This window comes from Sinohyriopsis cumingii, chromosome 1 (genome assembly GCF_028554795.1).
Source record: "Sinohyriopsis cumingii isolate HCF-2022 chromosome 1, ASM2855479v2, whole genome shotgun sequence".
NCBI classification, from domain to species: domain Eukaryota; kingdom Metazoa; phylum Mollusca; class Bivalvia; order Unionida; family Unionidae; genus Sinohyriopsis; species Sinohyriopsis cumingii.
In genome coordinates this window covers 98,938,193-98,953,097 of record NC_142961.1, presented here as the reverse complement: position 1 = coordinate 98,953,097, position 14,905 = coordinate 98,938,193, and the positions used below count along the sequence as shown (strand labels likewise).

General features: G+C 34.1%; 1 protein-coding gene across 1 annotated transcript in view; it reads left to right on the top strand.

Annotated features, from left to right (window-relative positions):
• LOC149807430 (uncharacterized) overlaps positions 1-14,905 on the top strand; it is a 56,484-nt gene that overhangs the window by 29,165 nt on the left and 12,414 nt on the right. Inside the window, exons 5-7 of the mRNA XM_089954994.1 lie at positions 8,196-8,771; positions 9,612-9,636; positions 14,151-14,336. Of these exons, the coding sequence (XP_089811120.1) occupies positions 8,196-8,771; positions 9,612-9,636; positions 14,151-14,336 (787 nt within the window). The remainder of the gene's footprint in view (positions 1-8,195; positions 8,772-9,611; positions 9,637-14,150; positions 14,337-14,905) is intronic.

Genomic DNA, 14,905 nt, shown 5'->3' with positions numbered 1-14,905 from the left:
TACTATTGAAAGAAGCATTTTCATTAATAAATGAACAGTGTGAACATCTAGGTCTATTACATTTAGTTGATGATCCTATTTTATATGATGTTTTTCTAATTTAGAATTAGTTAGGATTTTTAGTCCTTTTATAAGCAAGTGTGGGTTTGCTTTCGTGTAGTGATTTAACACTTGCTTTACATGATAAGTTTAATAAATCCCAATGTTTATTGACAATCTTACCTATAGTAGGCAAACTTGGATTATATTCAGTAACAAAAGGAATGATATCTTCATTTCTACTTTTGATTTTACAGTGTAAAGATTCAAGTTGTGTAAAAGAAGATACTTTTTGGAAAGAAGTATTAATGATGTCAATAGGGTAATTTCTATTTAAAAAATGCTGACCTAACTCTGTCAAAGATGATTTAAAAACAGCGTCATCCGAAAAAATTCTTCTTTATCTTTTTGCTCGACTATATGGTATCCCATTTTTATATGATTTAGGATGGCATGAAGAATATTCAACATATTAATGAATTTTCATATTTTAGCATGAACCATGGTAGTAATGTCATTATTTTTATTTTTCACGACATCTACGTCCAAAAATGATGCTTTAATTTTAGAGACATTGAATGTAAATTTTATTGTTGGATGTAATTTGTTTAAACTGTCTATAAAATAATAAAGGTATAAAGATGTTGTCTAAAAATCTTAACCATACATCTGGTTTTAATAGGAATTTTGTTTTAGAAAATCATTTTCTAAATTTCCCATAAATAAAGATGCGTAAGCAGGTGCCATAGGACTACCCATTACTGTTCCCATTTTATGGAGATACTTTGTATTACCGAATTGAAAAAAAGTTATTTTTGAGCACAAGTTTTATCAAATCACAAACATGTTATTTTGATAGTTTATATGTATATTCATTTTCTTCAAGATAATACTTACACACTTCGATACCATCATTGTGTGTTATATTCGTGTAGAGTGAAACCACATCAAGTATAACAAGTTAGTTTTGGTAAAGATTTCAATTTGGTAATGAAATCAAAAGTATCTTTGACATATGAAGGTAGTGATTTCATCAGTGGTTGTAAAATGTGATCAGTATATTGCGATATATTATTTGTAATTGAGTTATATGTAGAAACAATGGGTCTACCTGGATATCCTAAAGGTAGTGACTTATCAACCGTTTTATGTATTTTTGATAAAATATGAAACAGGTGTGCGTATTTTATTTGGGAAGATATCTAGTTCATCATATATGGAACAATCGTGTACAGAGATTTGATTAATAATGAAATTCTGTTTCATATTATACTTGGTATATTATCTTTGAAAGGGGTGTTTATGACATTTTTGTGGTTGTATACCATGTTTGGGCTTGTTTACCATGTTCGGGGTTGCATACCATGTTTGGTGTCTTATGCCATGTTTGGATTTGTATACCATGTTTTGGGGTTGTATACCATGTTTGGGGTTTCACCTCCAGGTTCTTGATAGTTTGGTCAGTATTATACAATCTATAATAGCGGTGATAATTTGTGCTCCTTTTCATACGTGGTTATTGGTGACAAAGTTTATCACTGTAAACTATTATGTTTTGATATTTACATTTATGTACACGACCAATAAAAGAAAGAGAAAATAGCAGAAATAATGAGCAACACGGCAGAATTAAAATGTAGTAAATAAATAAGTACATTATGAACTAGTAAAGAACACCTAACACAAGGTAGGTTTAAAATATAATAAACAAATACGTACATTGATCAACTAGCAAGGAACCTATAAATCATTTAATATACAGTAAGTACATTCATTATCTAGTAAGGAACAGATAACTCATTTAATATACAGTAAGTACATTTATTATCTAGTAAGGAACAGATAACTCATTTAATATACAGTAAGTACATTTGTTATCTTGTAAGAAACAGATAACTCATTTAATATACAGTAAGTACATTTGTTATCTAGTAAGGAACATATAACTCATTTAATATACAGTAAGCACATTTATTATCTAGTTAGGAACATATAACTCATTTAATATACAGTAAGCACATGTATTATCTAGTAAGGAACAGATAGCTCATTTAATATACAGTAAGTACATTATTATCTAGTAAGAAACATATAACTCATTTAATATACAGTAAGTACATTTATTATCTAGTAAGTAACTTATAGCTCTTGGCAAAAGTAACATGCAGTAAAGATATAGTTACATGTACAGTGATCAACTAACAAGGAACAGATAATTCATGACAGATTTATGATAAAGGAAATAAATAAGGGGTGCTCTACCTTTATTCTGAGAGAGTGACAGGTGTAAGGTGATTCTCTTAGCATTTGCTACATGCATAATGGAGAGAATGTTGGCCCAAATTATTTTAACAGTTATTAAAATAGTTAAACACATTTTGTCACATCAGACAACACTGCTTCTGAAACTGCAATGAATAAATTACTGTATACTCTATAACCCAAATTACACCCATTGATTATGCACCAAAATAAAGTGATTTAAAAGTACTTTTTACGATATCAAAGATATACAGCATCTTTTTTGAAATGGCTAGTATAGCCAGCATGGAAAACCTGGGAAATTAGTTTCCTTTAAATAATATAACCCTATCCAAAATATGAAACTGTAGAGTGCTTCCTAACAACCCTGATCAACCAGCAAAGAAGAGGTAACTCTTGGCATAATTAAAACTAAATAAGTACATTATCAGTTAGCCAGGAACAGATAATTCATGGCAAAGTTAAAACAAGTACATAAATAAGTGCATTATGAAAAAGCAAAGGACAAGTAAATTGTGGCAGAATTATAACAATGTACATAAATAAGTACATTCGTCGTCTAGCAATAAACGAAGATCTCATGGCATAATTAGAACAAAGTAAATAAATACATTTATCAAATTGCAGGGAACATATAACTCATGGCATAATTAGAACAAAGTAAATAAATTAGTACATTATTAACTAGAAAGGAGCAGATAACCCATGGCAGAAGCACAACAAAGTGCCTAAGTATGAAAATTATCAGCTAGAAAGGATCATGTATCTCATGGTAGAATTAAAACTAAATACAAACAGTATCTAATAGCAATAAATAACAATATAATCTAAAGCATGAAATTTAGGTCTGACTTTGTATTTATGCACACAATTGCCTTCAGTTATCTTTTGTACAAATTTTGGGGTCAAAGGTCACACTTGAATGATTTGTTTTAATCACATTTTTATTTCTATAACTTTCACGTGATTTGAGATTAACGGATTAAACTTTATTCTATATAACATCCTAAAATGGTTATCATGTACCAAACAGGGATGAGGATGTTTTGTTGTTACCAAATGAAAATGGTCTGGAAATTGAATTGAGTACAAGTCCACCACATCGACCTTATTTAAGATCTTGTTATTGCACAAGAATGTTGGAGATGGTTTCAAGACTCAGCTATCAAATAGAAGAAATAGTCTGAATTTAGATTTCTGTATCATTTGGTTCAATGAATGTTCATGAGAGGGATTCTTCCAGGCTGAACAACATATGGCAATGTCATCGATGATGTAGTTAAGCTTGAGTGAGAACAGGGACACACAACTTAGGTTTATATGATTTTAATGTGGTTTTCATTTAAGTCAGCAAGTAATTCAAGTGAGAAAGCAATTAAACTCACCATTATGACAAGTCAGTCATATGCAAATTGATCTTACAGTGTTTATAAAAATGCTATTTTTCCCATTCAAGTAGGCAGAAGTGTACACTAATGGGGTAGAGGGGTAAACTTAAAAACAGTGAGGTTGTGTTGAGTGGCTATCTATTTATGTTAGCTGGTTAGCTTGACAGACATGTCAGTGAAAGGATGCTGATTTAAATGCTACCACTGAATTAGTCTTTGACAGCTGTTATGATGTGTCCTTGGCAAGACAGTTTACTTTTTGTTCCAGCACATATCTTGTAAAACACGACTCAAAACCAAACCATTTCCATATCATTTCCACTCTATAACTGTACCATGATGTCACATTAAAGTATGAAACTTTATTCTATAAATCATCATAAATCTTGTGTCCTGTACCTAATTGGAGGATTGTTAGTCAATATTTGTGCAACTTTCAATTCATTTGAGATCAAAGATGTGATGTGATGTGATTTGGATTTTTAACGTAGCTTTAACAATTTTCCAGTCATATCGCTACGATGTCTGCAATGTGGCAGTTTATAGTGATGTCTAGCACTGGGGCATTATGCCGCAGACATGTAGCATGATGTCCCACCCAGTCACATTATCCTGACACCGGGCCGACCAGTCCTAACACTAACCTCTTAATGCTGAGCGCCAAGCGAAGCAGCTGTTAGTACCATTTTTGTAAGTCTTTGGTATGACTTGGCCGGGGATCGAACCCACGACCTCCCGCATCCGAGGTGGATGCTCTAACCACTAGGCCACCGGAGCGGTTTTGAGATCAAAGAATAAAACGAGGTATTCATTTACATCAGCATTGAATAGTGGCATGCAACACTTTGGAGGAGGGGGGGCTCCCATCTTCAAGGTCAAGATAACAAGTGACTATTTCAAGTTTTCCATTACACTTTTATCCCTATAACTTATGCCATTGGATTCAATTGAAGGTCCATCTTGAAGGTGAAGATCATAGTTCAGTATTTTCTCATTACACTATCTTTTCATTGTTATAAGTTTAGACATATGTCATAAAACTTGGTATACTTTTAGCTTATTATTAGAGGTAATGATGTAACCACATGTGTGATCCATTATTTATATATCTCTATTGTTATGACTCTATGGTTTTAAACACAGAAATAGCAAAGAGCAAAAAGCAACAAGTTTTGTAATATTCAACACATAATTTATTTCCCTTAATTATGAAGTGAAACTTTAAAAAGAATTTACAGTATTGCAAATTAAATCCCCAAATAGTCCAAGAAGTTCCATTTCCAGTCTTACTGAATAAAACTCTAATATATTCTAGTGGTGATCAAAATAAGATCTAATGCCAAAGGTGTTGATGAGCCTGTAGTCTTGAATGTACTAATGTACCAGTGACCTGAAGTGTGATGATGTGCCAATAGTCTTTTGAGGAATCACAGCAATATTATCCAAGATTCGAATTCACTATAATTTCAAGTTAATGTCTCTGTCCAAGATAAGCACTTTGTAATTCTTGTGAATAATAATTTGAATAAATAAATGTACCCAAACCAAAAGTTGAATACAACAATATAAATGATTTCTGCCACATACATTATCAGAGGAATGAATAATGTTTCAAGCAACACAATTATATAAAAAGCTAAGACACATAAAAATGCTAGAATGTAGGACAAAAGTTAATTTCTAGAACAATCTAAGTTGTAAACAAGACAAGGTCTGTTACTAAAATTATAATAAAGAATATGGTAAACAACAGGTACGCCTGGTTATCCATCTGGAAATCGCTATGTCCTTGACTCAGACCAAGATAATGATCCTAGTATTTAACCTACAGCTGTTACTTTTGTGACAGAGTCATCAAGGTAATAGCATTATGTTTATTTAATTTGTATCATTTGTGTGCTTTATTAATATTTATATGTTTTGTGTAATTGTATTGTTCTTCACCTCGTCCGAAATCACGTTCATGTCATGCCTAACTAGCAAGATATTTTTGTAAGCAACATAATACATAATTTATATTTCTCTGTGTGATACTTCATAATTATACATGTCTATAATGTCAATGACCCTGTTGCAAAAGACAGTGATAATTCACCATCAAAACATGTTTGTTACATTGATGATTCAGATTTAAATGGGCCTTTTGCTCTTAACTTGACTAGGTCCCTTACTCTTTATCTGTCTAGTTCCTTAATCTTTATCAGACTAGGCTGCTTAATTCTTTATCAGACTAGGCTGCTTAATTCTTTATCAGACTAGGCTGCTTTATTCTTTATCAGACTAGGCTGCTTTATTCTTTATCAGACTAGGTCCTTAGCTGTCTGGGCCCCTCACTCTATAGCTGCCTGCGCCCCTCACTCTATAGCTGTCTGGGCCCCTCACTCCATAGTTGTCTGGGCCCCTCACTCTCTAGCTGTTTGGGCCCTTACTCTCTAGCTGTCTGGGCCCCTCACTCTCTAGCTGTCTGGGCCCCTCACCCTCTAGCTGTCTGGGCCACTCACTCTCTAGCTGCCTGGGCCCCTGACTCTCTAGCTGTCTGGGCCCCTCACGCTCTAGCTGCCTGAGCCCCTCACTCTCTAGCTGCCTGGGCCCCTCACTCTCTAGCTGTCTGGCCCCCTCACTCTCTAGCTGTCTGGCCCCCTCACTCTCTAGCTGTCCGGGCCCCTCACTCACTGGCTGTCCTGGCCCCTCACTCTGTAGCTGTCTGGGCCCCTCACTCTGCAGCTGTCTGGGCCCCTCACTCTGTAGCTGTCCAGGCCGCTTACTCTTTATCTTACTAGGTCAACTATCTTTAAACAATTTGTGCACGAAACCTAAGCTAGAACATTTCCAATGTCAGAAGTTTCTTACATAGATGGCTAAATTTTAAACAACCTGTTTACCAAACTGTCTGAGATTTTCTAGTTTTAGTTTCATGCAAAAGAAATTCATATAAGTTTCTTGAGGAAGTAATTGACAAAAAATGTATCATTAGCCAATACGTTATAGATAGGAAACATTGGCTGTATGATGATGAAAACGTTTGATGTATGATGATATATTCAATTATAGATGACAAACAGTGGATACAGGTACTATATATTATGGTTGGTCTAACTTGATTTAATTATCCCAAAATAGGCATTTTTCTTTTAATAACTTTGGCTACATCACTGGGTCAAGGTCTTGGACTGGTTTGATAATGAATGATCTTGCATGTGCTTGACAATGCTTGCTCCAACTTTGAAAGTCATATTTTTGTCTGATTTTAACCACTTTTCAAATATAGGTTTATTTGAGCGTTTTAGCAAACTAGAGACTTTTTCTGATCCAATTGTTATCAGATTTTGGTTAATTTGTTCAAATAATTAAGATCATTGATAAGTACAGGTATGAGAAAGTTTGATATCAGTGTATATTGAGGTGAACATGCATGTGATTGTCTGAACTTATCAGTACCTTATTGACTATTTCTGATCATATGTTGATCAAACTTGGTATAGAGCTTTATGTCACATGGTACATATTATACGCTTACAATGATCAAACTTGGTATAGAGGCTAATGTCATATGGTCATATTGTACTTTAACAATGATTAAACTTGGCATAGAGACTTATGTCATATGGTGCATATTGTACTTTTACAATGATCAATCTTGGTATAGAGGCTTATGTCACATGGTGCATAATGTACTTTTACAATGATCAAATTTGGTATAGAGGCTTATGTCACATGGTGCATATTGTACTTTTACAATGATTAAACATGGTATAGAGGCTTATGTCATATGGTGCATATTGTACTTTTATAACGATCAAACTTGGTATAGAGGCTTATGTCACATGGTGCACATTGTACTATGATCAAACTTGAGGCTTATGTCATATGGTGCACATTGTACTTTTACAATGATCAAACTTGGTATAGAGGCTTATGTCATATGGTGCATAATGTACTTTTACAATGATCAAGCCCGATATAGATTAAAGACATTATTTTACACATGATTGACACGGCTTTTTACCACTTAATAGATGCTATCTCTGACCCACATTTAATCAGATTTGTTAAAGCAGCCCATATCATCAAGATAATTTTGATTAATATTAACCAGTGCATATTTATATCAGGTGATCTTGCATCTGAGACAATGGCTTTTTGTTTTACCACACTGGTCATGGGGGTTTTGATAATACATCGATCAAACTTGAAAAATAGGCCTGTATCATTAAGTGTTTGTTGAATTTAATAATAAGTGAAATTCAGGCATATTAAAGAAGTAGCTTCCAAGTGGTCTCTGGTTTTCACTTTATTTGCCTGAGTTCTTCCTCCACCAGATGTGCTGTCTGCCATGTATAGCCTATCATATCATGAAGAATGGCATTAAAACACATGAACAATAGCAAATATTAATGTTAATTGCCCATGTATATTTTGTTATATTTTCATAAAGTATGCAATATAAAATGAACGAATTACATCTTCCAAACATTCCGATTAAAACATAATCTATTGATTTACTAGGATGAGAATTACTTCCTTGCCCCATGCATGCTTCGTCAGAAAACACCAGAAGATGTTATCTGCCCAAAACCAAATCCTCAGATGGACACCTCGTCAGTACTGTGCTATGTTTTTGCAGAGAAATATTTGCCTTCTCCGATCTTTCATAGACTTCTTGCTGCCTGTGTTGCTCATTGGCCACTAGCCACAAAGAAGAAAGAGAAGTTGCAAGAAAATCAGATTTTCTGTGGTTGTGGTGTCTTTCAGCTGGACCAGTTCCACAAACTAATCCTACACTTTAGGGAATACGTCATATTTGTGAGAGTCATCAGAATGGGGATCAAGGAGAAGACTCCTTCTTCAGAGGTGTGCATTGGGGCAAGAGAGTTCATCACTTCTATGCTTTCCAAGATTATTGGATACCTGAGCCAGAACCTGAGATATGAGTTGTTTATACAATGTCCAGAATACAACGGCATCAGTGTCAACAGCCTGATTTCTGTGTCCCTTCTTGAAGAGAATACAGAAGTACGCTGTGATTTCCATGACAACATTATTGTGTCGTATAATCTGCTGAAATTCTGGTTTAACATTCAGGTGAGTACTAGCATATTGTTGCATTCTCATTTTATTTCTCAGTATGTTTCCTTAAACACTTGCAATATTATGTTATATTATTTTATTAGAACTGAGCGCCACATTATATCAAGTTTAATAGCACTGAGATAGTGGATTATAGTCATAAAACTTATATAATCATATTTGATCCAGAATCAAACCAAAATTCTGTTTACTATGACTACAGTAAAATAAAACTTATCTGACCTCGCCCATGTGTACACTGCATATAGAAGCATGCACTCCTCATCTGACACTCATAATCTCACTGTTCCCACTGTTTAAGTAAAGTCATATGGACAATGTTCTTTTGCATACCAGGATGATAAGGAATGAATTATCCAAAGATTGATCTCAAAACTCACTTTGTCGACTACATGAACATACTTAAAGACTTAATAATGTTTACATTTTTAATGTTTGTCAACATGGTTTTGTTTTGTAATTTCAGGATGATTTTTTATATGATATTGTTGTTGTAAATGTTTTTTTGTCTTATCTAATTTACTAAAGTGCATAGGTTTTTTGAAGATTAGGCTATACTAAGTCTATGTTTTTTATTATTATTATTATTATTATTCTCAGGCAAAGTCATTTTACTGAATGGAACACTGATTGATATGTATGTACTAGCTCAGAAGCAGTGTATTTTAGCCATGCAATGGGAATGTCATTTTTTCAAGTTGAATTAAACTTCAGTGTCATCATAATGCTAAGAAAGGATTAATATTCATTTGTCCATTTTGTCTGAAAGTTTGATATACATGAAATGTCAAATGCATCCCACATCCTGTGAATTTTATTTTGTTTAAATTTCAGGACCAATCTGGAGATGTTATTGCTTGTAAGTATATTGTATTTCCTAATTCATAATTGGCTTTAACTAGTTTTGACTATGATCAGATCTTGATCAGGATCATCTCTTTTATTCTTGCCTGCAGTGAATGTTATAATAATATGACTCTTGGAATGACTATAATCTGGTGTTGATCATGATCAGTGCTTTTTTGTAGGAATATGATCTGTTGTAGAAAGCTTGGTCTGACTATGACTTTTTCTCAGTGTTTCACAGTTGTTTAGCTGTCAGAGTTACATCAGATGTACCTCAGTCCCCTTATAATGACCAATATATACTTATGGGGACATCTAATGTACCTCAGTCCCCATATAATGACCAAGATACACTTATGGGGACATCTAATGTACCTCAGTCCCCTTATAATGTCCAAGGTACATTTATGGGGACATCTATGTACCTCAGTCCCCTTATAATGGCCAAGGTACACTTATGGGGACATCTAATGTACATCAGTCACATTATAATGACCAAGACACACTTATGGGGACATCAACTGTACCTCAGTCACCTTAAAATGACCAAGAATATATGTACTTAGTTCTGGCTTTGTCAAGTAGTTTTATCTGTGGAGACTGGTATCATACCCTCAAATATCTGGATGGAATCTTTTGTGCATTGTGTGAGTTTTGTCAGAACCTCTTATGGTCCATTTGTTGAAGCTTCTTTTATAAACCTAATCCATGATAGTATTTTCCTGCTTTTCTGAGAATCTCAGAAAAGGAATGTGCTTCAAACCTAGATCATAGTAAAACATTACAATTCAGCAATAATTACAAGTTCATTTCTCTTCTTTGGCAGTCTGAGTGTTTTGGTAAAGAACCAGCTTCCTTCAGTAGGTAAATGTATAATAGGATCCTAATAATAAGTTACCTCTGTAGCTCCTCTCCATCTCAAGGTCCCCAGTCCAAGTAATATTAGTCAAGTCCCTTTCACGAACCCCGGTCAGAGTCATATAGCACCACTACCTCTGAAGGTCACCAGTCTGTGTCATATTGGTCAAGTCCCTTTTCAAGATCCCTGGTCTGAGTCAAATTGCTCTACCACCTCTGAAGGTCCCCAGTCTGATTATTGTAGTCCCTCTCCCTCTCAAAGTCTCCAGTCTTAGCCTTGTAGCCCTACTTTCATTCAAGGTCCTCAGTCTGAATCACCACTATTTCCAGGTGGGTTGAATTCACTATTAACAGAGCTTATCAATCTGTCACTGAGTGGGACATGTCATTGATGTGAATTAAAGTCCATAAAGTTAAGGCTGTTTCTATTTCATGGATATATGATAATTATGCACCATTGGATTGTTTCTATTTCATGGGTCTATGATAATTATGCACCACTGGAGGACATTATAAATGCTGTGTTTTTTTCAGTTAGACGTTATTTTCTCCTTCTATCTTCAAACTTTTGGTGCACCATAGAGAAGGCATATTTCCTTGGGCCCTATAGTTAAAGCACAAAATATATATTAATCTGCTGCCAACTTACAGTAGTTAACACTTTTACTATAAAGGTGTGTGTATTATTTTTTTAAATGCCATTTTTTTTGTGGGTCATCAACAGGTAATTGATAAAGGCAATAGTGATATTTAATGTCTTATTGCTGGTAAACATACTTTAGTGTGTGGTTGTAAAATTAGATTTAATTATGTAAAACTTAATTGTCATTACTGAAAACTTTCATTATCTTATGTCATCACAACATTGTATGGGCCTGTGATGTGGGAATCAGACTGGGTCTGAATTTTGTGATATATAATAGGAGGAATGAAGTTACAAGCTTGGACAATGGTGCGTTTGTCTCAGAAGAAGTAAGCAAGGTATTTGTGACAGGTAATTATCATGTAACTAAAATTAGTTTTATAGAAAAAACTACATTTTCACTAAAAAGTTCTTATAAAAAATGGTTGGGTTGTAAAGGTAATGAGCATAGATATGACATCCCAATATGGCCACCATAGCATCCACCTTGATAATCTTTATTCACTATTGTTCCTGAATAGAAGTCTATTTGTTTTGACATGGAGTTTTCACCAGAGGACTGCTCATGGTGCCTGATTTGTCCTAGATGAAAATAGTGCTTACATAACCTCCTGTATCACCACCATCTTGAAGACCATGTTACCAAAGCTCCTTTTTTTTTAACATCAACTTTGGATTATCACCCCAAAAAATTCTTACGATGTTTAGCTTGACCTAAACAAAAATATTTTTTTCAGACATCAAACAGGGTCGTCATAGCCGGTATTGAAACAAATGTTATTGCTACTTTTCCTGGATGGAATCCGTCTTAACGTTCAGTTTTTATGAGAAAAATGTCAAGTATGACCATAATCATTTTGAAATTTTTGTTATTGCCAGTTATCGTAATTGTAAATTCATTGGTTTTTTGGATTGCATACACTTCAGGTTTCAAATATCCCTACCTAAGTTTTAACCTAATTATGTCTTATGCTTGCCTGTATATGTATTATGCTATTCCAGTGAATTAAAAAAATTGCATTTGTTAATTTCTATTATCATTTTTTTCACTCATTAAGTACATTAGAGATTATTCTTAAAGAATGCCTACTGCATAAGAATGAGTTAGATGTTAAGCAAAACGGGTATTTATAGTTTGACTTGTCGATGAAAATTCTTAGAGTAGACATGTCTCTGTAACTTTAAAACATGTCTGAATTTTTCTGATCAGAAAAAGGACAAATCAATACTGCTGTACAAATTTGAAAGGAAGAATATTAGAGTGATGTAATTCAGCACTGAGATTTAGCATTTCGTCATGCTCATCCCACAGACAATAATTGGATCTCACCACATGTCAGAATTGGTGGACTTCATGATTATTTTACAAAAGACATGTTGACTGTTAAAATGAGTGTTGAATTAAATAATTTGTCAGTATCTTTTATGTTTGTATTCTGGTTCTAATAACATGGATTTAGTTTGTTTTACCAAGTAGTTTGTCCTGATGCAGGTCCAGGTTAATAATAAAATGTTTTATTTTTCTTCTGCATATTAAGTTTTGATCAAAATCACAAACATTGCAGAATATTGGGGTAACTGAAATCAGTTTGTCAATAATCCACAGAGTCAACAATACCCTGCACCTACCCACACATTTCCCAGTGAATAATATCAGGCCCACATGGGGCCCTTGTTTATTGTTTGCTTTTATCAAGGAAGGGAACAAGGAGACCTTCTACAGCCTGAAATACTATCTCCGTGTAAGGTTTTAACCAATCTGACAGCAATTCAGAAATCCGTCTTGCTTCATAAATATGGATGCTTTCACCCACTCTGACAGCGGTTCCACAATCCATCTGCTGTCATAAATATAAACATTTTCACATGTGCTGACAGCAATTCCAAACTTCTACTGTCTAGATAAGTTTGGATATTTTCACTTACTCTGACAGCGGTTCCACAATCCATCTGCCATCATAAATATAAATATTTTCACATGTACTGACAGCAATTCCAAACTTCTAAAGTCTAGATAAATTTGGATGCTTTCACTTACTCTGACAGTGGTTCCACAATCCATCTGCCATCATAAATATAAATATTTTCACATGTACTGACAGCAATTCCAAACTTCTACTGTCTAGATTAGTTTGGATATTTTCACTTACTCTGACAGTGGTTCCACAATCCATCTGCCATCATAAATATGAACATTTTCACGTGTGCAATTCCAAACTCCCACTCTCAAGATAAATTTGGATGTTTTCACTTACTCTGACAGTGGTTCCACAATCCATCTGCCATCATAAATATGAACATTTTCACATGTGCAATTCCAAACTCCCACTCTCAAGATAAATTTGGATGTTTTCACTTACTCTGACAGTGGTTCCACAATCCATCTGCCATCATAAATATGAACATTTTCACATGTGCTGACAGCAATTCCAAACTTCTACTGTCTAGATAAGTTTGGATGTTTTCACTTACTCTGACAGCAGTTCCAAAATCCTTCTGGCTTCATGAATACAAACATTTTTACACACTCTGACAGCATTTCCAAACTCCCACTCTCAAGGTAAATATGGATGTTTTCACCTATATTGACAAAATCCCCTTGCCTTCATGAATATGGTTGTTTTCACGAATTCTATTAGTGGTTCAAAAATTCCTCTGCCTTAATAAATATGCAACTTTCACATTTGTATATTAATTGTAGTGCATGAGTCACAGACTTGTTGCCAGATATTTAGTACATTATATGTACCATAAGCTAACTTATCGGTGAACAGGGATAAAAATAGGGTGGATTGTGTGTTGGTGTACCTTGTAGTTTAAACCCCAGGAAAAGTGTTTCATACATCTTACATGAAATTAAAAAACTATTTTTCTGTGAGTTTTTCTTTATGTGATAAAGATTGGCTTTTAATACATTTTAAATTAAATTAAAATTTATTTTCTTTGTGTGTTTCTTTATCTCTTATAGAGTTAGAAACATTTCATTATAAATTCTGTTATATATGTACATTGAAATTTTGTTCCAGCAAGAGAAACCAAGAAAAAGAGAAAAGCAAAGCAGCAAATATCCGTAAAGCTACCCAGCATGAAGAGGAAAAGGAAAAGGAGCAGTGCATTGAAAGGACCGGTGGCAAAGAAAATTTCAAACACCAGTCAGTCAGTTGTACCAGACAAAGCAGAAATCACTGATGTTAAGGACAGTAAAAAGACAGGTATCACTTACTTAACATGATGTACCAGATGAATCAGAAATCACTGATGTTAAGGACAGTAAAAAGACAGGCATCTGTTACTTAACATGATGTACCATATGAATTAGAAATCACTGATGCAAAGGACAGTAAAAAGACAGGTATCACTTAACATGATGCACCATATGAATTAGAAATCACTGATGTTAAGGACCGTAAAAAGACAGGTATCACATACTTAACATGATGTACCATATGAATTAGAAATCGCTGATGTTAAGGACAGTAAAAAGACAGGTATCTCTTACCTAGTTAACATGATGTACCATATGAATTAGAAATCACTGATGTTAAGGACAGTAAAAAGACAGGTATCTCTTACTTAACATGATGTACCTTATGAATTAGAAATCACTGATGTTAAGGACAGTAAAATGACAGGTATCTCTTACTTAACATGATGTACCTTATGAATTAGAAATCACTGATGTTAAGGACAGTAAAAAGACAGGTATCTCTTACTTAACACAATGTACCTTATGAATTAGAAATCACTGATATTAAGGACAGTAAAAAGACAGGTATAGCTT